The 25,343-nt window shown below is 43.2% G+C and overlaps 2 protein-coding genes across 3 annotated transcripts; one reads left to right on the top strand and one right to left on the bottom strand.

The window, feature by feature from the left end:
* Positions 1-138: 138 nt before the first annotated feature.
* nopchap1 (NOP protein chaperone 1) lies at positions 139-6,533 on the top strand. Its single transcript, XM_004082959.4, has 4 exons — positions 139-334; positions 637-711; positions 787-920; positions 5,479-6,533. Exons 1-4 carry the CDS (start codon positions 274-276, stop codon positions 5,662-5,664), a joined length of 456 nt encoding a protein of 151 aa, XP_004083007.1. The 5' UTR covers positions 139-273; the 3' UTR covers positions 5,665-6,533.
* aldh1l2 (aldehyde dehydrogenase 1 family, member L2) lies at positions 6,231-23,788 on the bottom strand. Of its 2 annotated transcripts, none has more exons than XM_023952628.2 (23): positions 23,516-23,788; positions 22,756-22,900; positions 17,622-17,856; positions 15,553-15,718; positions 15,311-15,412; positions 14,878-14,967; positions 14,112-14,246; positions 13,859-13,984; positions 13,689-13,780; positions 13,079-13,226; positions 12,470-12,589; positions 12,233-12,360; positions 11,483-11,633; positions 11,329-11,399; positions 11,144-11,249; positions 10,895-10,982; positions 10,127-10,220; positions 9,961-10,060; positions 9,601-9,699; positions 7,768-7,933; positions 7,576-7,681; positions 7,305-7,504; positions 6,231-7,199 (listed from the first exon to the last, which is right to left on the bottom strand). In XM_023952628.2, the coding sequence occupies exons 1-23, from the start codon at positions 23,561-23,563 to the stop codon at positions 7,144-7,146; spliced, it is 2,772 nt and encodes a 923-aa protein (XP_023808396.1). In that variant the 5' UTR covers positions 23,564-23,788; the 3' UTR covers positions 6,231-7,143. The 2 variants fall into 2 exon arrangements, with proteins under 2 accessions (XP_023808396.1, XP_023808395.1); XM_023952627.2 differs by lacking the exon at positions 23,516-23,788 and adding an exon at positions 22,996-23,348.
* Positions 23,789-25,343: the final 1,555 nt, after the last annotated feature.

Here is a 25,343-nt window from a genome sequence, read left to right as displayed (position 1 = left end):
ATTTTCTAAGTCCCTGTAATGCCATAATAAAGTTGCCAAATAGCAATTAATCTAGTGAATGTTTATAATATTTTAAATTACTAAACAGTAATATGAACATGAGTTGTTGTTTATCTACACGCCGTGTAAGAGCGAGTTGGTCCTCCAAACACTAGAGGGCGCTAGAGCCAGAGGCTTTGACGTGATTTGCGTAGAAGACCCTGAAGCGGATGTTGGTCCTTACCTCATGCAGTCAATGCCTGGAGCTTAGAACAACCTTTGGGCGGTTAGAGAATGGAGTTGAATACTACTAAACAGTGTTCGCCAATGTTATTGTCCTGCGGCGGCGGAGCAGGTTTGAACTCTTTCCTTATTTGTTAAAGTCCAAAGATTGTTAATGTGCGTAAATAATATGCAGGGAATTCTTGTGTGGCAAACCTTTGGATTGCTGTCGTGATTTATGGAGTGCTTTCACTAATGGGAGCACATTTACCAGAGGAACTGAAGTGAATGCATAACAGATTCTAATTCCTGAAGACGTGTGAATCTTTGACTCATATCCAAATAGCTATAATTTTGGTAAAGGTCCTGTTTGATCAAAGCTGTGCTACTGTTGGCTTTCACAAACCATAGTTAGCATGATTTCTCTACCTGCAGCTTTCAATGAGAAGCTTCTCCTCAAGCCTAAGACTGGTAGGAGCCTGCAAACAGAGAGACTCCCCCGAAGCAGCGGTAAGAGTTCTTTCTAAGGTGGTGTGTTTGCTGTCAGATGGGTGGAGCTGATGTGGTGCCTCTGGTTGTTCTCAGTGCTGGAACAGCTGCAGGGTTTCTTGCCTCGGATGGCCGAGGCCAACGAGAAGCTGAAACGACAGATGGAGCAGGCGCCTCCTGGAAGCTTTGACATCGAGAGTGTGGATGAGGATGACAGGGTCATAGAAATGGTGAGTTTTTCTCCGCTGCTTCCCTTCATCAGCTCCAGATGAAAAGAAATTACTTTGTTACAAAATTTGACTTGGTGTGAATTTCAAATGTTTTATTTTTTTTCCAACATACATTTAAAATCCCACTCTGATCATGTTTTGGTTCATTTTCAAAGCGTTCCTATTGGTCTTTTAAGGATGATTAGGCTGTTTTTAAGGTTTAATCATAAAACCTGTGTCCTTTTTACCTCTGAATTGTGGACGGGACTATTGATGTGGAGCAAGCCCACCCCTACTTACCGACATTCATTTGTTTACACTCTCTTCTGCTAGCTTACAGCCCCTCACAATCAGAGCTATCCAGCCGTACAGTTTAGATCCAGATTCCAGCTCAGACCAGGAAAACGAAGACCCACATGGATCTATTTATTTGCAGGTGGATGCATCAGAATGGGGTGGAGCAGGGAGCTTGTGACTTGCTACATGAAGCTTATTCTCTTAAGATTTGAAATACTCAGAAATTCAGTTTTAAGCTTAATTATCTTGAACTATGTCCTCCGTTGTGAGAAAAATGCCACAAGATACTGTTAAAAACAACAAAAACATAGTTTTCATTGGAGTGTTCCTTAACCACCCTGCCTCATGGGCAGGGCAGTGCCTCCGTCCAGGAGCCTCCATGGATTTCCACATCAAACACGGCCAAACCTAAAGTGTTTAGACATAAGAAATGTTGATGTTTTTAAAACTGGTTTACCGTTTAAGCCAGGGGTTCTCAAAGTGTGGCCCGGGGGCCAATGGCGGCCCGTGGGAAGATTTTTTGCAGCCCTCAATAAATCCTAATAGATGGGTATTAACCCTTGTGCTATCTTAGATGACCCCACCCTAACATTGACGTGTTCTCCCTACCATGACAAATGTGGATAAAGGTGGAAAGATTTCATTTAATCCATTGACACCAGTGAAGATCACAAATCATTGAAGAAAAAAGGTTCAGCGCACTGTCTAGTGGGTCTAGATGACCCAACTTCCAATGTTAAAGTGCCTAGGATAGCACAAGGGTTAAAACCAGCTGTAGATTGCTTGGAAAAATATTGCTTTGTGGTTTCTGGCGACATCTGCAGGAATAAATGGTAATTACACTCGGGTTTTAACGGTACAGTGTATTAATTTAACCTCAAGAGGGCAGACATTTTGTAATGAAAGGAAGGACCGTGACGACAGCAGTAGATAAGGAATCAGTACGGGATCCGGGAGTAAGCCCTGGCTGCAGCCTGCAGAACGGCTCAACGTAGTGGAATGCTGGAACGCTGAGCAATGTGAACACGCTGTGGAATGTTAACCCCGCCCACGTTGAGCCCGTGCATTTGATTCAACTTCGTCAGTGCAGTTGTGATTGCAGGAAAGGGGAAGAATAAGTGGAGCACATTTTGTGTCATTGGTAATTATATGAGGAAGAAAGAGAACAGAGGGGAGGAAAATTTGAATGGTGCAATGTTTTTTTTCACTCAAAAAAATGATTCAAGCCCCTCTTTCATGTAACACAATAAAATTGTGTTTGTTTTATTTAAAAATATTTATTTTAAAAGAATGTATCTACATTTAATTGACCTAACACAAAATGTATTAATAGTTTCCCCGAGAACTCCAGTAATCCAGAATAATTGAGTTCAAGTAAGGGACATGCTGTTGAATGCTGTTTCCCTGTTTCTCTTTATTTATTCTTTTTGCCGTCTTACGGCTACAATTTTTCACCTATTTTAACCATTCAGCTATTAAAATGTTCAACTCATTCGTCTAATGCCTGGTTTGACTTTTGGTCCTTCAAATCCTTCGACTTTTCAAAAGTGAAAACTTTCGTTCGTTTTTTCCACGTAAAAAACGAACTGTGGCATGAAATCGTTTCAACTCGGCTTCTCCCAATAAGACGAAACACGACGCGCCTCATTCATGTAAATAATGAATCTATTTCTTTATACCGGCGGCTCTATGACATCACTAAATTGTTAGCTCACTGGATAAGTTAGTGGGTTTAACATCCAGAGGTTCTGAGTTCGAGCTGGCTTCGGACTGCTGTTGCATGTTTTTTTTCCCTTGCCTTTCTTGATAAAAATTAAGTTCAATTGACTCAATTTTATTTCGTTACATGGAAGAATTTTCTTTGAGGTGGGGTTACTCATATTTATTGGATGGAAATCCTGCCCACAATTAAATTGAGTTCATCCAATGAGTTATTTTTTTGAGTCCGTGAGGCCAGACAAAATGTATTAACTCCCTAATACATGCACATGGAAACTTGTAAAAGGCATAAGAAGACAGCAATCACTGTATAAATTATCTAATTCAATTAATTTTTTTTTTTAATTTAGCGCCAATTCGAATTACAGACGTCTCAATGGGCTTCATACCGGTAATTGTAAGGTAAACATACAATGAAAAAGGGATCATGAACACAAAGAGTGCATTAGGATTAATACTAAACTTGAACAAAACAGATTAATCTAAACTGATATTCCTGCCCTTAGACCCCCCCCTTCACGGTAAGGAAAAACTCCTTAAAAACTGGTAGGTGGCAATATTGCACATGGAAACTTGTGAAACCAAAGAATAAGACGGGCTCAGCATGGGCGGGGTTAACATTCCACAGCATGTTCACATTCCTCAGCGTTTCAGCGTTCCACTATGTTGTGCAGTTCTGCAGGCTGCAGCCAGGGGTAGTTGGGATCCGGAGAGAGAGGCAGAGCAGGTTCCTTTGAGGGAAAACGTGTTGGCGAGAAAAAAAGGCGCTTTCAAGCTAAATGGACAAATGCTTACTTTGTCGAACCTCATAAAGTCCTGTGCCTTATTAGAAAGCAGGTCAATGCAATGCTCAAAGAATTCAAAATAAATCATCACTATGTTACAAATCATAAAGACGATGACAAATTTACAGGCGAGGAGCGCAACAATAAGCTCCAACAACAACAACGAGGCTATGCTGCACACCAGATGTCTACAAAAATGGCTAAATCCAGTGAAGCTGTGACAGAAGCTAGCTTCTTTGTGGCTTTGGAAATGGTCTGACGTAGCAAGCCTTTAAGTGACGGGGAGTTTGTGAAAAGGATGTTTGCTGAAAGTAGCTGACATTTTTTGTCCAGAGCAAAAGAAAAAGTTTGAATAAATAAGTCTGTCAAATGATACAATAACTAGATGATTAGAAAATCTGAACAGCAACCTCTGGGAAAACATCTGGAGGGCCTGATTTATTGTACAAATGACACTTGTTCATTAAAGTTGTTAAAAACAACTTTTTCTGTTTATCCATTTTTCCACCAATATTGGCTCCAAGAGTAATGTCCTAATGTGGCCTTCCGCTACTTAAACTTTGAGAACCCCTGGTTTAAGCGGTCCAATCTTTCTAAACACCAACCTGTATCAGCTAAACATAAATGTGTTGGTTTACCTCTCAGCCCCAGTTATCCATTGAATGGGGCTGTCACTAATGTTTGTTTGTTTCGATTAGGCTACAATTATTGTTTAAGTAAAGTGATGGGCAATTTTTTTACAAGAGATGATGGTGCTGGTAAACAGTCCGTAGAGGTTTGCGTCATGTGTGGTACTGCTAATGCTCGGCGTATGGTGCATTCACAGAAATGGAAACTTTACGTGTATAGTTCATGAATTTTAATTTAACCCTATAAAAGATAAAAAAGTTTAAGGCCCTAGGTAAGCTATATTTTAGCACAAAAAAAGCCATAATTGTCTCAAAAGCTAACTCCCTGCACTAAATCATTGTCTAAAGTTCCCATAGAAATAATAAGCAAAACACATTTTTCTGAAACTCGGTTTTACTTTATTGCAATTAGTGAAAACTAAAATATTTTACAATAATTGTTCCTCCTTTAGTTTGCAAAATAAATCTTGTTCATTTTTTGATTCCCTAATTGCAGAAAGAGTTACAAATTATACAGATTTCATGGATTAAGTGCCAGTTGTTTCTGTTCAGCATCTCTTTAAACTACAAGAACTGTTGGGACACAGTTTCCCACAATGCATTTTGTGGTCATTAAGTCGGCTCACATGTCGCCACCTGGGTATGTGGCGCTGATCCGGCTGGATGAAACCACATGGAGCGCGTTCTTGAACATGCGGCCGGTGTGAACATGCAGCATGAAACTAAAGTTTGTATCCGTCTTCTATGGTTGAGGAAGGTCTACGCCACCTTCAAAAGTTCCTGTTGTGCTTTGCGATCCCAATGACATAGTGGTTATTATAATAAAGAAAAATGACCAAAAAAACAATGCGCCGACAAAACCAGATTAGTGTCGACGATTTCTTACGTCTTCATCATCTGTGTTTTGTAATAACTCACTAATGCGGACATTGTTGTGTGTCTTGTCTGTGACTTTGCTTCATGCTCTGCTGTGGGAGACTCAGTCAGGGTTCTGCATCCATGTGCTCAAAGGAGAGAGTCATTTTCTGCTGCTTTTTCCTTCAGGGAGCCAGGAGCTTTTTCCTCTTGCTTTACCCAACATTTCTCTACCTTCAGTCAACATGTTGGTCTTCAAATGTTTAACTTGAGATTTCTTCCTTGTGTCTCCAGGATGTGGCCCTGGTAGAGCTGGAGTCGTCAGTTAGTGATTCAGAGGAGGAGGAGGAGGAGGAAGAGGAATCAGACTCTGAGGAGGACAGCAGTGAGATCACGGAGCAGAACCTCAAACTACCAGGACACACAGACAAAAAAAAGAACCCAATCATCCAGGTTCTCCAAGGGGAGGAGGGCGTCTAGCAGAACATCTTTCCATTTTTTAGTTTGAAAAACTGCAGAAGGAACTTTTTTTTCATTCTGAAATGAAAAGAAACGTCTTCCTGTCTGGAGATTTCGATCCTTTTCTCATCCCTATGGGAGAAAAATTATTTTTCGCTTTTCCTTTTTTTCATGAATCCCAGTAAGATTACCATAAACAGGAAGATGGAATATCTCAGGCTTCTTCCTCAGCAAAAGAAATTCAGAAAAATGGAGGATATTTCTTTGTGAACTCCATTTGTGGCAGACTCATTGGTTTTCTCCATAACGGTGTGAAGTTGATGATGTCGCAGGTTGTTGCAGTTTATCCCCAAAGGTTCCTCTACAAGCAGCTGAATGAGAGCCAGTTTCTCCTGCTGGTTGTCACGTCATCCTCTTGTTCCGGCCTCCTTCCTTCAGGTCTTCTGTTGACTTTGCAGCCTGTTGAAAATCTGTCTCTTTAAAATAACAGTTTCCATCAAATGTGTCATGAAATCAGAGACTTTGTTCCTTTGGACAGACTTTTTTTCTCAGCATCACAAATGAAAATGAGAATTTTCTTTCAAACATTTTTGAAGGGATGCATTTTATTCTGGTGAGACTTGTCACCCTTGGGTTGGGAGGCGTTTACTTCCCTTTGCTCCTTTTCCACAGCTCTACATTCACAGTTTTGTCACAAGGAAACAAACATCTAATTGGTTTAATTATACAAAATAGGGGGAACAATACAAATTTTCATGACAAATAATGTCCAAAATATCTGGAATATTTTTGTCCTTGTTTCGGTTTTAAAAACAGAATTTACAAAAGTGTAAACAGTGTTTAAAAATGTAAAAAAGATTTTACATCTGCAATAAATGACACAGCCTGAATTCTACTGGACAACATTTAGAAACACTTGTCAGAAAGTTAGATTTTAACAGATGAACTTGAAAGTGGTTTCATGCACAGGTAACGTTGGAAGGCACGCCGTTTCTTTCACAAGGTGACACTTGTGGTGCAGTGACTCCTGTTCAGCTCATTTCAGATGCTTTCATGTACCTTCGTCAGTCTAAACCCAGCAAAATTCAGGAACCTTCACATCTACCAGCTTCCATGCAAAATGTGAAAACGGTCAAAGGAAATCTTCCAACTGTCGCTGAAGAAGTTCACCTTTTGCTGTCCTGCTCTGATCGCTGGTCCACGATCGATGTTCAGTGTTCATCCTTAAGTACAGCCTTTAGCAGCTTTCATCATGGTTGGGGGGGGGGGGGGGGGGTGATGAATTCAAACTGAAAAATCTTGCATTCCCAATCCAGGATTTAGGTAAACTTTAAAAAAAAAGACCCAATCCAAGTAGTGGCCAGTTTGTGTTCTTTTGTTTTGAACCCATGACCACAAACGCCCCACATCCTTTTAGACGTTCACTGAAACCTGGACATGCAAGTTGCTCAAAACCTTCTGATCCAGATGTGAGCCTGAGCTTCAGGGAGACTCCAGGCTTTAGTACTCCACGGTCACGGCTTTGGTCTTCAGGTATTCTGAGAGGGCGTCTTCTCCTGCAGACAAAGCACAGGCTAAACTACAGACCTTTGACCCCCTACACCGGCATGTTCTCATTTTCTGTCAGCGATCAGTGACCACTAGACAGCCTGAATACTGACCCAGGTCTTTGCCAAAGCCCGACTGCTTGAAGCCTCCAAAGGGCGAAGCCACATCGGTTTTGTTGTAAGTGTTGACAAAGACAGTTCCGGCCTCTAGCTGTTCGCTCACATACATGGCCTTGTTGATGTCACGGGTGAACACACCAGAGGCCAGGCCGTACTCTGTATCGTTGGCTCTCTGAAGAACTCCGTCCACATCCCTGACGTTGGGGAGGGGGTTGTGAGACAGCAGTTGGGATCTTTACAGATAGAAGTCACTGTGTTGACTTACCCATTTCTGAATTTAGACACCACCATGACGGGACCAAAGGACTCCTCTTTGGCTATGAACATATGGTCTTCCACGTCGGTGAACACTGTGGGCTGCATGAAGAAACCTGGGAAAATGACAGATGGTAAAAAAAAAAAAAAGGTTTATCCGTGTCATGAAGGTGTTAGCCTCAGAGGGGTTGGCGCGTTCTACCTGGCCTGTCGACCTGTTTGCCTCCATACACGAGTGTGGCTCCCTCCTTCACCCCGATCTCACAGTACTCCAGGAGCTTGTCTAGGTGGGCCTTGTGGTTCTGTGGGCCGTGATCAGTGGATCGATCCAGAGGATCACCAATTTTCATCTTCATAATTTCCTCAACCTTGAAAACAGGGAGAAGGGGAAACAGAGATGGAGCCGGGTTTTTTGAAAAGAAACTAAAAGACTAAGAATAAAAAGAATGACATTTACAAAACCCAATGACCAGATTCACTCTGCTATTTATCATGGCTTCACAAAACCAGAGTCAACCAGGCTAAAGCAGCTGGACCCAGCTAAAGCAGCTGGACCCAGCTAAAGCAGCTGGACCCAGCCTGACGTCTGATATACAGAGGAGTTCACGGTCAACCTGGTGTCCACCACCATGCTGAACAGGAAGGTAAAGATTACACACTGCATCACAGCATACAGTGGTTTAAAAAAACAAACTAATGAAATAGGGCTGGACAAAAATAATGGTACCCATAACTTAATATTTTGTTGCACAACCTTTTGAGGCAATCACTGCATTTAAACGGTTTCTGTATTTGTCAATGAGCCTTCTGCACCTGTCCACAGGTATTTTGGCCCACTACTCATTAGCAAACTGCTCCAGTTGTCTCAGGTTTGATGGGTGTCTTCTCCAAATGGCACTTTTCAGCTCCTTCCACAGATGTTCAATGGGATTCAGATCTGGGCTCATAGAAGGCCACTTCAGAATAGTCCAACGTTTTTCTCTTAGCCATTCTTGGGTGTTTCACAGTAGGGACGGTGTTTTTTTCATTGTATGCTTCATTTTTGAGTCTACAAACATAGAGCTGATGTGCCTTACCAAAAAACTCCAGTTTTGTCTCATCTGTCCAAAGGACTTTTTCCCAGAAGCTTTGTGGCTTGTCAACATGCATTTTTGCAAATTCCAGTCTCACTCTTTTATGATTTTCTGTCAACAGTGGTGTCCTCCTTGGTCGTCTCCCATGAAGTCCACTCTGGCTCAAACGACGACGAATGGTGCGATCTGACATTGATGTACCTTGATCTAGGAGTTCACCTTTAATGTCTTTGGAGGTTGTTCTGGACTCTTTGGATACAGTTCCAACTATCCGTCTCCTCCATTTGTCATCAATTTTCCTCTTCCTGCCACGTCCAGGGAAGTTGACTACTGTCCCGTGGGTCTTTAAGTTCTGAATAATATGTGCCACTGTCGTCACAGGAACTTCAAGCTGCTTAGAGATGGTTTTATGGCCTTTACCTTTACGATGTTTGTCTATAATTTTGTTTCTAATGTCCTGGGACAATTCTCTCCTTCGCTTTCTGTTGTCCGTGTTCAGTGTGGTACACACCTTTTCACCAAACAGCAACGTGACTATTTGTCTCCCTTTAAATAGGCAGACTGACTGATTATGGGTTTGAAAACAGCTGTGATGTCAATTAAAGAACATACCTGAGTTCATCATGACCCCCTGGGCAATTAGTTCTCAGTCTTTTATGGAGGTACCATCATTTTTATCCAGCCCTATTTCATTAGTTTGTTTTTTTAAATAATTCTGTTAATCAAAAACTCAAAAGTAATGGCTGATTTTGATTATTTAATTTTCAATACATTTTTAATTTATTGTTACTTTTGAACATTTCAAGTCATTTCAGTGACATTAACTGAGGGGTACCAACAATTTTATCAGCCACTGTAAATATGTTGCTGTTGTCGACGTAGACATGAGTCTATTGTGGTTAATGAAGTGTTTTCCTGTTGCATGATGGGGCAGAAGGGTGTCGGGGTTCAGTTTGGCTCACCACCCGGCGAATGTACTCGTCATGGATGGACTCCTCCACAAACAGACGCCCAGCAGCGATGCAGTTCTCTCCTTTGTTGAAGAACACAGAGCTCATGCCCTGCGGAGAAGCAAGCGCGTTTTTTAAGGATCTTTTAAAGCAGCTGTTTACATGAAGCTGACATATTATTTAATGATGAAAACAATCCTTTACTCAAGCTTCCTAACATGGATTCAGAGCTTAGAACTGACGGACAAGAATGTTTGGGAAACGCTCAACAAAAGCAGTCTCACTTTAAATCTGCATTTCCTCTCCACTCGAGTGACCTTTGATGGATCAGTCTGACAAAAATGCAAAGAAAGGAACAGATTTGCTCCTCACCATGCGCACGGCCTTGTCCATGTCACAGTCACTGAAAATGATGAGAGGGGACTTCCCGCCCAGCTCCAGAGAAACCTTCTTCAGGTTGCTGAGGGCACAGCTGAAGACCAGAGACGAAGAGGATCAGCAGCTCTGAAGTGCAGTAAGCAGACCAACAGGCTGTTACCTCTTCATGATCTGCTTGCCCACCGGCGTGGAGCCAGTGAAACCCAGCTTGCGAATGTCAGGATGGTCGGACAGACGCTGCCCCACCATGCCACCTAAAGAGAAGAAATCCCTCCAGTCTCTGCTCTCAGATGCCAACACAACACATCAGTCAACACTAACAAACGAGGCTGACTGTCTACAACAGTAGGAGATGAGACCTTCTGATTCCCATTTTTACGTCTGCTCATTCTTCCATCGCTGCAGGTACTATTGGAGTAAAAGGTGGAGTAAAAGTGGTTTGGATTATCCTGAAAACAGATTCTATAGGCAGAGAATTTGGAAATATGCAGCAAGAACAAACAAATTGTCAAGAAGGCAAATGTAGGACCGACTTCAAAGTGAAAGGATCTGAATTTAGACCTCCAATAAACTGTCCTTCGATGTGTGAAGCAGCAGAATCAGGAGATGTAAGACTTTAAACTGATGGGAACTGTTTGTTCAAAGAACGTTGGACCAAAGTTTTTTTAAACATGTTTTTCATGTTGTGCCTGCAGCAACCCGAGTTTAACCAGAAGATTCCGATCGGACTTCCTCCCAGCTCTTTACAACAAAAAGAAAGTGACAAATGGACTTGTTTACGAACATGAATCTGCTCAAAAGACCTTTCTATTTCTAAACAAACTCAAATAGAATTGTGAATAATGAGCTCAGCTTTTAGTATAATTTTAGCAGTATGCGTCTGAGCAGGACAGCCTTATAGACATGGCATCATTTTTTCGGTGTATACCGGAGCCTGGTAGAATATTAATGACTCCTTTAGGGATTCCAGCTTTCACAGAAAGCTCAGCAAACTTCAGCGCAGTCAGAGGAGTCACCTGGAAATGACACAAACGATTAAGTCAGAGGAGAAATGTCCTGGGAAGGAAACGGGACGACCTAAACATCTGATGGTGTGTACATTTACATGATATAGTTAACATGAAAACTTGGACACATGCAAATAGTTCAATATCGGAACATTAGAGAAAATGTCCACCTGTGCTGGTTTTAGCACTAACGTGTTTCCAGCTGCCAAACAGGCTGCACTTTTCCAAGCCAGCATCATGAGGGGGTAATTCCAGGGGATGACTATGGCACAAACTCTGCCGCACAAAGAAGCAGTTGGTCACTCATGACAGAAAACAGCGGACGGGATGTTTCAGTTCAGTCATAGAACTTCACCCCAGAGGCTCTTTCTTTGTGAAGGTCAGGTTGCGGTTGGGCCTGGCTTGGTTGATGGGAATGGTTTTGCCCTGTACACATAAAAAAAATAGCACAGATTTTATTGGTCTGATGACAGCGTGTGTTTCCAGGCTCAAAGAGAACATTGCCCCACCTGAATTTTGTCACACCAGCCAGCAAAGTAGCGGAAAGTCTGAATGGACATGCCGACGTGAGTCTTCAGAGCAAGCGTGTATACAGCTCCAGAGTCGATGGACTCGATGGTGGCCAACTCCTCCTGATGCTCCTCCATCAGGTCTGCAAGCCTGAGGGAAGGAGCTGGAGGTGACTTTTACAGGTTTTCTATAGAAATCAGCAACGCTAGCGTTTTTAACGACACCGAACAGTCAAGAAGAAATATAATATAGAGACTATATGCATCTGGTTGCCTACATTCCTGCCAAACTGCAGTTTTTCTTCTTTTGAAAAGCAGATCTATGAAGTGACTTTGAACGCCCCGCAGAAACCCTGGTGCAGTCTATGAAGGCTGGTTTACCTGGAGCAGCTTTCAGTCTAGAGTTGTAATCCGAACATAAAAACATTTGCATGGTTTTGCCTCTAATGTCATGTGAAGACACTTTTCTGGTCATTAAAATCCATGTTTCTCTTAACCCGCTATCCTAGGCACTTTAACATTGGGAGTTGGGTCATCTAGACCCACTAGACAGTGCGCTGAACCTTTTTTCTTCAATGATTTGTGATCTTCACTGGTGTCCATGGATTACATGAAATCTTTCCACCTTTATCCACCTTTGTCATGGTAGGGAGAACACATCAATGTAAGGGTGGGGTCATAGGATACCACAAGGGTTAATGTTTTTATTTTGCTATGGAAAAACCCTGTCCTCCAGGGGGAGCTGCTCACTTGTAAAGGAGACTTCCTCTGTCTCTGGGGTTCATCCTGCCCCAAGGCCCGTTGTCAAAAGCTTCCTTAGCAGCAGCCACTGCCCGGTCCACGTCACCCACTGCTGCATAGGAGACCTTACAGATCACCTGCATGAAGAATCTTCTATTAAACAAAATGTACTGTTCAAGCTGAGAAGACAGGAGCCAAATCCTCTGTGATATCAGACAGAGTGAAAGGAGGAACAGGTAGACTCACAGATCCATCCGTAGGGTTGATAGTACTGTAGGTCTTGCCATCTTCTGCATCCTCAAACTTCCCGTTGATAAAACACTGGTATGGCATTTTCACTGTCATGTTGTTGACTTCTTTGGTTGCCTAAAAGAACCAGAGAGTTTGCTGAGAAGCTAAATGAAAGGATGCAAACTCACAGATTACTCCTTATGGCTTCATCCCAACTCAGAAAGTTCTCTGCAGAAACCCCTAAAGTGCCTCCGTCACAGGGAACGCTTGTTTCTTACTCTCAGGTCTTAAACATCCTTCATTCAAGAGCTTGTTTTCTGACTCTGTCTCCTTAGCCTGAATCCATCCATCTCCTTAGGAGTCCACTGTGCGTAAATGTGGTTTTGTGTGTGTGTGTGTGTCAGGTGATTGGAGTGTACTATTTAAAGATTTGTTCACATAAGACATAGGAGCCATTTGGAATTCCAGCTTATGTTTTAGCTGCTGTAATCTGTATTTAGTATTTGTACGTTTTTGATAGTCAAGTGTACAAGTACAAACATGGTCTTGTCACTATGTTCCTTCTCAAACCTAACTGTACCACTTCCTGGCTTGTTGAGTGTTAAATCTGCTGATTGGACTAACATAATCAATGGTGAGCTCCTCCTCCTGGTCTTCTCCCCTCAGCTTGCGTACAAATATCTGGATGAAGTCCTGGAAGGTGGTGGCCATGTATACGTCCTCATTCTGCAGCTGAACACCGGCACACTTCTGCTTCACCTCCTCTACCAGCCTGCACACAGTAAGGTCAAACCAAATCCACTTTCCCGCACACAACTGGACTTCCTTAAAAGCTCACAGCTTCTCTGAGGTCATCTGCCTATGAACTTGATGACCTTTACAGCTTCTGTGAGGTCATCAGGTGCACAGAGTGACAGACAGGTGTCTGAAAAACCAAGAGGAAATCAGGAAACTCATCGGGACACAGTCAACCATAGTGATATTCATAAAAGAAATGACTTTTTAAGGCAGACATTTAAGTCTTCAAGTTTTTTCTGGATTTTGACTTTTGTTCATTTAAATAGGCTCAGTTACTAATGGGGACTGTTGCATTCATTTAGATTTCTCCAATGAGCAGTTCAAATGTATGATTCCCTCCTCTATCTTTAGACCTCAGTAAAGAGCACAGCACATTTCAAATCATTATTGTTTCAGTTGAGTCATTTCAAAATCCTTCATGGCACTTCACCCTCACCTGACAACATCCATGGAGGCAGCTCCAGACTTAAAAAAGTCTGTGGTGTCCACGATGGCCGGCACGTTGCTGAGGATGGCCTTCCAGATGTTCTTTAAGTGGAAAGAGAAGAGCCTTATTTTACTCACTTAGATAGTTTGTTGATTTGAGAAAGACAAAGATCTCCTTGCCCTTATTTCCTCGGCCATTTGCTTCTCCTCGTTAGTCAGCTCCACAGATGAGTTCTCTCCAGAGGAGAAGTACTTGGAAGCAGGAATCATCTTTCCATCTTCAAACTGCAGGTTCTTCACTAGGAGCTGAGCGTGGAGTGTGAACCCATAAAAGCAGAGAACACAGGTTATTCTGATCTGTTTCAATAATGGAGCTGCAGAGACCTGGTCAACAGAACCAAACGGAGTAAAGAAAGTCAGAAGTGACACTTACAGCCTTCCCGTCATTTCCAAACAACACCAGCCCGTTCTTTGAGATAATGCCAGGTTGGGACGCTCCCTCGATCTCCAGGGGCTGGCCGGCTGGGACCGACCCGCTCAGCATGGATGAGCCATAGAAAGTCACCGACTGAAAGACAGTAACTTTAACCACTGATGTGACTGAGAATGCACTCCATCTGCAACAGTGACTGTTTAAAGAGGCATGGATTCAAAAATACAGTCAAATAACTTCTGCTCCAGCCAGCAAATGCATGCAGACAAACCAGTGCCCAACTTTAACTCACAAAAACACATCTTTGTCTTTTATTCTAAGGAACCAGTGGACAAAGTAAGTTCATGATTGACATCAACATTCCAGCTTTTCTTCAAAAAAAGGAAATGTATGATCCTTTAGAAGTGCTGGTGGTAATTTTTTGTTAATGTTGTGTTTGTCTCTCCTGAGCTTTTAGTTATGAGAGCATGGCATCAGCGGGAACCCTGAAAAAAAGGTCGTGTCCTCGTGTTTGCTGTGAAATGAGGTCTGAATACAATACACTTCCCAGAAGTGAAGCAACGTGAAGAAGAGGAGTTGAGTACATGACATCCCTGCTGTTCCTGCCTAATCCACTGTCATTGTCTGGTTTTGTTACACATAAACATGAAATATAGGTTGGGAAGAGCACATTGTTGGGACAATAAACGCTGTCATCGTTTATCTTTCGTGGTCTCAGCAGTCAGAGTGCAGGCTGCCAGAGGCCTGGCCTTGCCAGAAAACACACCTGACCACCGATGAGCGCCCAGGCTCCGGGGACTTTGTCGTGGCCTCGGATCCAGTTGTGGATGGCCTTAGCTGGCTGGGCCAAGTCAACCTGGGAACCACAGGGAGAGACTGGTTTTGTTATCTACATGACTCAGAATGAGGGCAAAGTCAAACAGCTGGCTGCTCCTAGATGAACAGAGCGTGGAAAATTACTGAGGAAAGCAAACCTCTCCCTTATGGTTAGCACAGTGAAATATGCTGCTGGCTACGTGGCTGCAGGAGAGAATCGGCTCAGCCTCTGTCCGTCTGTCTGTCTGATCCAGTGTGAGGCGGCAGAAGCAGTCCTTCAGTGCATGAGTGTTATGACAGAGCAGGCAGAGCCGGCAGGTTGTGTGATGCAGCCTAAGGCTTAGCCCGAGCTGATATGCTTGGTATCTTCGTAGGACTCTCACCCTGGCGTTGGATTTCCTCTGGATACCCTCGTAGCTCGCACCCTCCTCCGGCTGAGGAATTCTGGGGGCTTTTCCATCAGCAATGAGCTGCACAGACTCCACCTACGGCGAGACAGACAGCTCAGTCTGACATTTGGGTCTTATCTCCTTCCAAGATATCAGAATCTCTCTTGTCCAAAGAAGTCTTGAGCAGAACTTCCTCGGCAGTTTGAGGGATGGAGATCCAGATTCCAGACAGTTACCATGGCTTTGATCCCTTCTGGGAAGAGGAAGCGGTTGTACAGTGTGTCCACGGTGTCATCAGGCTCCACCGCACACTCTCTCTGCAGCAGGATGGGGCCGGTGTCCAGCCCATCATCAGCCCAGAACACAGTAAAACCAGCTTTTTCATCTCCATGGATCAGGGTCCTGAAGGCAGAAAAAAAAAACAGTTATTTTGATCTATTTTAGAAAACATTCTAGCAGATCATTTATTTTAAAAATCAGCATTTTCTTGTATCTGTTATTTATCTAGGTTGTTCTTAGATTCTTATCCTCTCTTCCTGTTTTTCCATGTCCATAAAGCACTCTTGTTTGTACAAAACCCCAGCTTTTGACCATTATGAAATAATAATAACATTTTATTTGCTTTATGTGCCCCTTTCTCTCCGAAAAAGATGCTGTGTAAGAAATAAAAAGATAAAGACACATGGGTGTCAGAAACTGGAGGACCCACAATGCAGGAGACTGGGTCTGGTGGCAGAAACCTTATCATTTAATGAATATACTGTAAACGGGACAAAACCAAGAGAGCAACAAAAAGAGGATAAGGCAGATGATGTGGCAACGACCAGCTGAAAACAAGACCCTTAAATAGACTGAGGACTACTAACAATTGGTGTGGATGATTGACATGAACCTGGAGTCAAAACTCGACCTGAAAAACCAAACTAGACCACAGAATCCTTTCAACAGGGGAAGAGTGGTGATCCAAACACTCAGTTCTTTCTGTTTCTATTCAAAAACTCATGATTCCATCCAAAGGCTTCAAGATGACTTTAACAAACAGCAGAACATGCAAAGAATGAGCTGGTGATCAGGAGTTAACCAATGACGTGGCAGTTTTGCTTTATACTTAAGAAAAAAAAACCTCAGCGTGCAAAATGTGTTTCTTTTATAAAACGTTCCCAGGTCATCTTTGTAACTTAACATGCTGCTGTTATCTGGTTTATTTGGTAATTAGTTATAAAGCTTAATTTTAAAATGAATCCCTGTTTAATAAGTTTCATCAATGACACAAATCTTGTTTGGCTACATATACTTGAACTTTAACTGTAAAAAAAGAATTACTTTAAAATGAGTGCGTCCTCCTACAGCCTCAAGTACACACTATTACTGAAAGTTTTAGCAAGTTTTTATAAAACTGCCTTAATTTCGAGGTTTTGTGCTGCAACAGTCCTTAAAAATTCCCACCGGATCTCAGAAACACTGAACGATAAAAGTGGTCACTCCGCTGGTCACTCCAGTAACGATGGTACAGACATGATCAGAGGTCCTGCAGCGTGATTTGAACATCAGATGCGGCGTGTCGCTCTGGCAGCAGTACGGTTTGAGGGGTATGGCGCGTCCAGAGTTAAAAAAAATCTGAACTTTGACGCAGAATACGCATCGCATCAACCAATCAGAAACTTAGCTTTGTCCTGTGAGGTGTTCAATGATGCGAGTCCAAAACCAACACGGAGGAGAATCTGATCGCTTCCTCCTGAACTTAGTAAAAAATTTTTCTTATTTGCATTAAGACGAAGATAAAACAATACTCTAATTTCATTTTTTGTCTTCCTTGGACTAATGCGGGAAAGTAAGTTGTCAAACTGGGTCACAGACAGACAGAAGTACCCCTGAAAGTGGCGTCATTCAGACAGGCATTGAAAGGGAATTCGCTGCGCGTTGAAAGAGAGGCATCAAAAAGGGGGTTTATACAAATATACACCCTGGTTATCCGAAGATATATACCCTCTATTTGTAAAACTAAAACATGTCCAACACAAAAGGCCTCCTGCTCTCATTTGTTTGCTCAGTTTCTGGACAGAACAAGTAAAAAAAAAAGAAAAAAAGAAAGAGAAGCGTCTGTCTTGAATTTGGCGTGCAAATGCTGTTCGGTATGAACGCAGCTTTACACTACTTTATGTTACTGAAAAACATGAGTTTTGCCATGAGTTACTGCCAACACAGGTAGAGAGCAGACAGGCCAGAGGATCAGACGCAGAACATGTGCTCCTTCTCCAGAACAGCAAACAGATATAAGAAACCAGGGCTTTTGCATCCCCCTCACCAGTTGATGGCAGAGGCTCCTCTGTGCAGGGGCAGGATGGAGGGGTGATAGATGATGGAACCGTGCTTGGGATGGTCAATAACATTCATAGGAATGAACTGGGAGCAGAAAGGCATGACGTTGAGCTCCGCCCCCACAGACTTGTATGCGTCCACCACCTCAGGGAGGGGCTGCCCCTTGTTCCGCCACCGTGGAAACTTGAACAGCGGTGTCCCGTCTTTCTCTGCAGCCACCGCTAAGAAAACAGAGAAAGCTCAGAGTTGCAGCCTGTATCTACAAATCCTTCTCTATTAAACCCAAGATGAAGATGAAGCATTTTGAGGATTTACAGATGTGAGAGCTTCATTGAAGACATTTTCTGTTTGACAGCATTTTCTCAAAAGCTTCAAGTAAAGAGAAGGGAGGTTTTCTAAAGAGACCAGAGTTCATCATCCCCAGTCTTTTGAATGTGTTTGAGTTCCCTTCAGGTTTTGCTGCTCTGTCATGTCCTTCAAATGAATCAGTCTGCTCCTACCCAACTCATTATTAAAGCATCAGCACAGAAAAGAAAATTCTATAAAACAGCAGTCGCTGCTTGATGTTAAAATCTACACTACCATTCAGAGGTTTGGGGTCACCCAGACAATTTTGTGTTTTCCATGAAAAGTCACTTATTTACCAAATGAGTTGTAAAATAAATAGAAAATATAGTCAAGAGATTTACAAGGTTAGAAATGATGATATTTATTTGAATTCTTGTTTTGCTTTGGTCAAAAATCTTCCGTTTGCAGCAGTTCCAGGTTTGCAGAAGTCATCTGGAAACATGTACCCCACTCTTCAAGAAGCCCCTCCCACATGTTGGATTGGCTGGATGGGTACTTCTATGGTACCATACGGTCAACCTGCTCCCACAACAGCCCAATGGAGCTTAGATCTGGTGACTGCGCTGGCCACTCCATTATTGATGGAATCCCAGCTGCTGCTTCTTCTCTAAATAGTTCTGCACAGTCTGGTGGGGTTCTTTGGGTCATCTTCCTATTGGAGGATGAAACTGGCTCCAATCAGGCGCCACAGGGTATGGCATGGCGTGAAATAGAGTGAGAATCTTTCTTATTTAAAGTCCTTCTAACCCTGAATAAATCTCCCACATTACCAGCACCAAAGCAACCTCAGACCATCATGTTACCCCACCATGCTTGACAGATAGCGCCAGCGTCCAGCATCTTTTCAGTTGTTCTGGGTCTCAAAAATGTTTCTGATCCAAACCACTCAGACTTCTACTCGTCTGTTCATAATAGGGTTGTGCCGATGGACGATATCATCGTCCATCGTGATGGGTGACTGACATCCCGATGGAGAGACCACCATCGTGATGCCACGCCCCCGCCACGTTGCGCGTCGACACCATAAGCCGCGGTTACATGTACAAAATATCTTGATGGGATCAATGGTCGGATTAGAATCCAACCGTGTAGATGGGCCCAGAAAAATGTTTTCAGACTATAAAAACGTTCACTAAGGTCACAATTTCGGTCGGAATAAATCATTCGCACATGCGCAGTATTCGCACATGCGCAGTTTGAAAACCGGAAGGGGATACAACTTCCGCCGAGCAGCTTTTTTTCCAAACTTTATTGAATGTAACAATTCAATACAAAACGATAACAGCGCTGAGCGGCTATATATATTGACATGTCAGCTCGGTAAAATACGAGATGATCTTCTAAACGTGCTTTTAATAATTTTACGGTTATTATGAAACACCTGTTCGCTCATCATTTGAATTTTAATCCGTGTGGTCAGTGCTTTTTCTGAACGAAGCCAGGATTAGCAGTATGCTAACATGGGCTAACAACATTAGCTTTGGGTGGCGCTGCATCCTGTGAATAACATCAGCCTTTATTTAGTCGGGACACGACTGGAAACACAAATCCACGTGATCGCTTGAATGTTTTCTAAGGACTGAGCGACATTTCTGCTTTGATGCTCAAACCTCTGTCTGCTGACGATCCGTGCTGTGCTCAGACACGTTTAGACCCGGTTCTGAGTTCGGTAGCTAGTACCCCTAGAGCTGCGGGACGGATCGCAGTCTTAAATCTCCCACACATACCGCTCATGTACCCCCCCCCCCCCCCTTCCCATCAAACACAAAGCTGTAAATCCGCACTCCGCCGGTCCACTCCGCTAAGTGCGGGAGTGGACTACTTCTTTTCTATTTTGTTTGTTACTTTTTCTGTTAAAGTCACTTCCCTCAGTTTATACTGGATCATCGCGGATTAACCATTAGTTGGGAAATAAAATGAAAAAAGCAAAATAACGAATAGCAGTTATATAAGAACGAAAAATGTAAAAAAATACCACCCCCACCCCCCCCCCCCGACGATGTCATCGTCCATCCCGATGGTTGACAGCAAACATCGTCAACGGCCAAATTAGGGGACATCGCCCAACCCTAGTTCATAACACTCATAACATGACCAAACTTCCTATGTCCGATGTCTGTCACTCTGCCCTGAAGGCCAACATCCCGAAGTCGCCTCTTCACTGTAGATGTGGACACTGGTACTGTTTCATGAGCTGCCAGCTGAGGACCTTTTGAGACTGTAGTTTGTATGTGTCTGATGTAAGGCTTCCAACTTAGTTTGTCATCGATAACAACCCCCATGTGCTAAACATCCAACAGGAAGTATCAGCTGCTAGATATGCAGAGTAAACGGTTGGGTCTGAGGGGCCATTCACTCCTGGAAGCATGCAAGAAGCAGCAGTCTGTACCAGACATTCTGGTTCCTACCAGGTCTACCCGGTCTAACTTACACACTGGTAGAGTTCAACGTTTACTTCAGTCCCACAGCTGTACTGCCGTGCAGCAGATGAAGCAGCAGAGCCCACATAAGGCGCCAGAACAGCCCTAAACAGGATAAGGGCCTGGTTCTGCAAGGCTCCGTCAGTCCAGACAAGAGAAGCAGAAAATGAGGGGAAAAGGTGGAGAAGTGACTGACAGAAGTGGACGATGCTTTGTGGAGAGATTGCGTGAGCCTCCCCTCGCACAGACAATGGAGCCACTATCCATGAACTGACACGGATGAAGGCCTGTTTTGTTCAGAGGCACAGGGGAGTCAACATGCATCTACCTCAGCCAAAGCACAGTCTGTGGTTACGCTGACCAGGTCAAACACAGGGAGCAGGAGGACTGGGGCTACCTACAATCCTCCTGGATCCACTGAGTGTACTTCCTGCAAAAACACTAGTTTTAGAGAACATTTGAAATATAAAGGGCTTTAGGACCATGATGGAGTGAAAGGATTAAGTTTAAAAGGTTCATCTGGGCTGCAGGTTTTCCTTTTTCTGTCAAGAAAGTTTGATCCTCCTCTTTACGCCTCATTTCTATTCATTGTTGAGTCATCATCATCCAGAATCACAGAGAAAGTCCAGCTGTTGATTTCCTTCCACAGACTCCAGCTGATTCAAGCAGCTCAGCTTCAAAGTGAAACACTGAGGTTGCTCTGGATTCCAAATACTAACTCATCAGGGCTCGACATAGCCATTTGTCCGCTGGCCCGGTCCTGTTTTTCGAGCAGTACGGACCACAAGACTTTATTTTTTACTTGTCCGCTCGGGCCACTAAAATATCTAACAATTAATACATTTTTCACCTTTTACAATAAAGTATATTTTGCGAAAACGTGTAGATTTACCTCGTCTTTATAATTCACGTTTTCTGCTAGTCCTGTGTTCAGACTTCAAGGGTTTCTATGGGAAGCCTTTTATCACTCTTCTCCTCCTCTCCCGCCTGCGCGCGCGGCTGCCACTGCCGAGCACCACGCGGCACGCGCTCACTCAATTTTTTTTTCAAACTTTATTGAATGTAACAATTCAATACTAAACAATGTTAAACAGCAACAACGAAGGAACAAGCCAGTGGGTTATTATTACATTTTAGGCAGATATATTTAAACTGACACACATATCAGCGCGCCCCCTGGTGGTTTTTCACCGCGATGATCATAAATCCAACACCGTCACTGAAGAGAGACTGAAGCATGTCAGAGATGTGGAAGACATGGCAGGAATAGATAGGAATATGTTAGATGGAGTGACGGGTGGAATTAGTAGTATGGACAGCAAGATATTTAATGAATGCATTGAAGATGAAACTGTATGCACTAAGCTTTAAGCTGAATGTCAAAGAATCAAAGGCAACTCAAAATACCTGAATCTCAGACTCAAATGGAGTATAAGGTCAAACTACTTAATTTTGTTTTTCTTTACAACACTGTAAGCAGTAAGTATTTCTAGTTAGCTGAATGATCTCAGTAATTTAATTGTATTTAATTTTCAATTATTTAATTTAATTAGGTAACTAAAGTAACTAAAAAGTAAATGTAACTTTGCAACAGTAACAAAAAGCAGAACCTTAAGGCAGTCAGGGCAAAAAAGTCAATAAAACTTCTTAACTATTGATTAGGAACAAATGTGAAATAGCAGTGATTAGAAGCAGCATGAAAACTTCTTAACTAGTGTTAACTACTACACTGCAGCGCTCTCTTCAAAACATCTGAAACAGACTAGAGCAGATTTAAGTTTGATATGCTCTATTTTTAGTCATTGAAAAGTGTATAAATAAGTGCTAGATGTCACCAGAATGCACCAAATTGCACCATATTAAAATTTTCCGGGGGGGCATGCCCCCGGACCCCCCTAAAGTTGCAAGCACCTGCGGAGCGGCGGGTCTCGCTGTGCGCGGTGTCGGGCCAGTAACTTTCAAAAACTACTGGCCCTGTGGGCCAGTGCAAATTTCTGGGCTATGTCAACCCCTGCTCATGAATGTAACCTGAACAGAGGATTTACCTCTTATGTCCTGTTGGAATTTGTACTTTAAATCTATCGGGAACATTTATTGCAAAGATCACATGAATAAAGGTATAATTCATCCTAAATAACAGTTTAGAAAAAGTCAGAATTCTGTTGTTTTTAGATTTTGCATAATTTTGTATTTAATATGTTTTATTGTATTTAAGATAAACTGTAAATGTATTGATAAACAACAGGAACTCTTTAAACTGTTTAAAAAAGGACCATAAACATCTGCTGTTTTTGGTTTTCTGTGCTCGATTAAGGCCATTTAGGGATGGGGAAAAAAGCGGGAAAAGCTCACCAAGGGGGTCCGCTTTGCCATCTTTGTCAGGGACTGTGAACACCCCCACGACTTTGTGGCCCTGCTTCCTCAGGCTGCTGTACACCTCCTGTCCAAACAGACTCTGACCAATGATGGCCAATTTCAGCTTCTTCTGGTAATAATGCTGTAACGAAAGCAGAGATTCAGTCTGAGGGGATTCATCTTTACCTCTGGCCTCTTATGGGTCAAACATGGACCCTGTTTTAAGGTGGAATTCACCTGGAGCACCTTAAACACACTATGTGACACAGATTCCTCCTCCACCTGGCTCAGGTGTTTTCTACAGGTCCTGAACGTCAACGGGAGCCTTGGAAGAAAGCCCGTAGGAAACCACCTGATCATTTCTATACAAACGTTATTGCAGTTCCGGTTATGTCTTCTGAGGGAGAAGACCCCCCCACCCCCCGCGGGTCCGGGCAGCGCATGTGCGGGGAGTGTCATGTTTCCTGCACAGGTGCGCAGGCTTACGTGACAGCTCCCGCCAGGCTCCATCAAGCTCTCACGTGAAGGAGCCAGAGCCTCCTGCAGAACAGCGCACGCGGCAAGACGCGCGCGGGGGAGTGGACCTGTCATCTGCGACCCCCCACCCCCCACCTCCCTCCCTTCCCCCACCCCTCAAATGAAGGGCCGGCGTCTTCTGCATGAAACTGTCAGCTGCATTCCTGATGCCCGCTAAGAGCAGAACCGGGGCCGACCCCACGAGCCCGGCGGGACGATGCACAAACCGAGAGCTACTCACGGAGGAGGTGGAGAATTTCCTGAAGACTTGACTTGCCGTCCACAACATAATGGCGGGGTTTAATATGTGAGGAGCTAACAGACAGAGTGGAATCGCGCGCGTGCCGCCGGACCTTATCTGCGCGTCGTTGTGCGCCGGATGACAACGAGCAGGCGGGGCGGTCCACTTATCATGGACTGGGCTTGCAACAGCCAGATTAGACCCGTCAGCAACCGGTCGACGGTGTACGTGCTGCCATGCAACGTACGTGCGCGAGCACGTGGTGATCCCGGAGCGCGCGTTCAATGCGCGCGCTGGATGACTGAAGTTATTTTTAGGTCCTGAAGACGTGTACCCCCCAAAACACGCACATGCTCACTCGCACACTCATACACACTTCACCTCAAAAAACTAGTTTCTTTTCATATTTTAATTTTAAAATACCTCTGAACTTTTAACTTTTTTCTCTTTTCTTTTTTTGAATAAGTCTGAGTACTATTGTGGAACTGTCCAGTTTATGGAGCAATAAAGGCTAGTGAACTCGTAAAAAAATAAAAATCAACACCTTAATAAATTCAATTTCTTGCAGAAATGTTTTTAATAGTCTTATTGCTGAAAATTGTAGCTGCTGTTGTCAAATTGTTATCAGAAACAGTAGCAGATACACAAAAAACTGAAGGAATAATAAAAAACTGTTGAGACTAATTGCAGCTAAGCTTAGCCAGCTGGAATTATTAGTTATCCTAATGCTATCATCAGATACATTAGCTACAATATTTTAGTGTACATACCAATATTTAAACAGCTGTGGTTCAAGCCAGGATATCATTGTACCAATCCCAACCCTGGATGATTCCAGAAGGTTGTGTCAGGAAGTCAATTCAACCTAAAATCTTTGCCAAACCAAATATGTGAATCAGACCTATGATATGCATACCGGATAGGTCGAGGCCTAGCTTACTAATGACCACCATCAGTGCTGTTCACTGACAGAGGGCTGGTGGAAATTTGACTACTGGTGTTGGTAGAAGAATTAGAGCAGAACGGTGTGTTGGTAGGAAGAGAGAGAAGAGGAAAGTCATGAGTGTTGGACTGAGAGCAGAGACTTTGAATGTTGGAACATGTTAGTTGACATTATAGCAAGAAGTTTAGGAGCAGGGTTAAAGTTGTTCTACACCATGGGTCACCAACCCTGTTCCTCATGGGCTATCGCCCTGCTTGTTTTGCAGCTACCCCTGTTTAACCCTTGTGCTATCCTTGGCACTTTAACGTTGGGAGTTGGGTCATCTAGACCAACTAGACTAGACAGTGTGCTGAATCTTTTTTCTTCAATGATTTTTGATCTTCACATGGTGTCCATGGATTACATGAAATCCTCTCCACCTTCATCCACCTTTGTCATGGTAGGGATAACACGTCAGTGTAAGGGTGGGGTCATAGGATAACACAAGGGTTAAGTAGATTATGATTAGCTGGATTGAATAAGCCCAGTTTCTGATTGACTGAACAAACCTGATCTAGGTGAGCAACAATTACTGAAGCAGGGTTAGCTGCAAAACAAGAAGGGTGGTAGTCCACGAGGAACAGTGTAGGTGATCCCTGTTCCACACAATATTACAAAAGGTATTGGATCACCCATCCAAATGATCAGAAACTGATACAGAAGGACAACAGGCTAACTCCAAAATTAAGAGAGTTACAGTAATCAAGCCAAGATGCAATGACACCATGAATTACTGTCTCAAAAGGACTTTTAGATAAAAAAACAGCTTTACCAACTGCTTCAGATAAAAGAAGCTGGATTTTACCACTGAGCTGATTTGACAGTCAGGTTTAAAGGTGATAGTAG

This window comes from Oryzias latipes, chromosome 23 (assembly GCF_053564925.1).
Source record: "Oryzias latipes strain Hd-rR chromosome 23, Olatipes_Hd-rR_3.1".
Taxonomy (NCBI): Eukaryota; Metazoa; Chordata; class Actinopteri; order Beloniformes; family Adrianichthyidae; genus Oryzias; species Oryzias latipes.
This window is presented reverse-complemented; position numbering and strand designations above follow the sequence as displayed.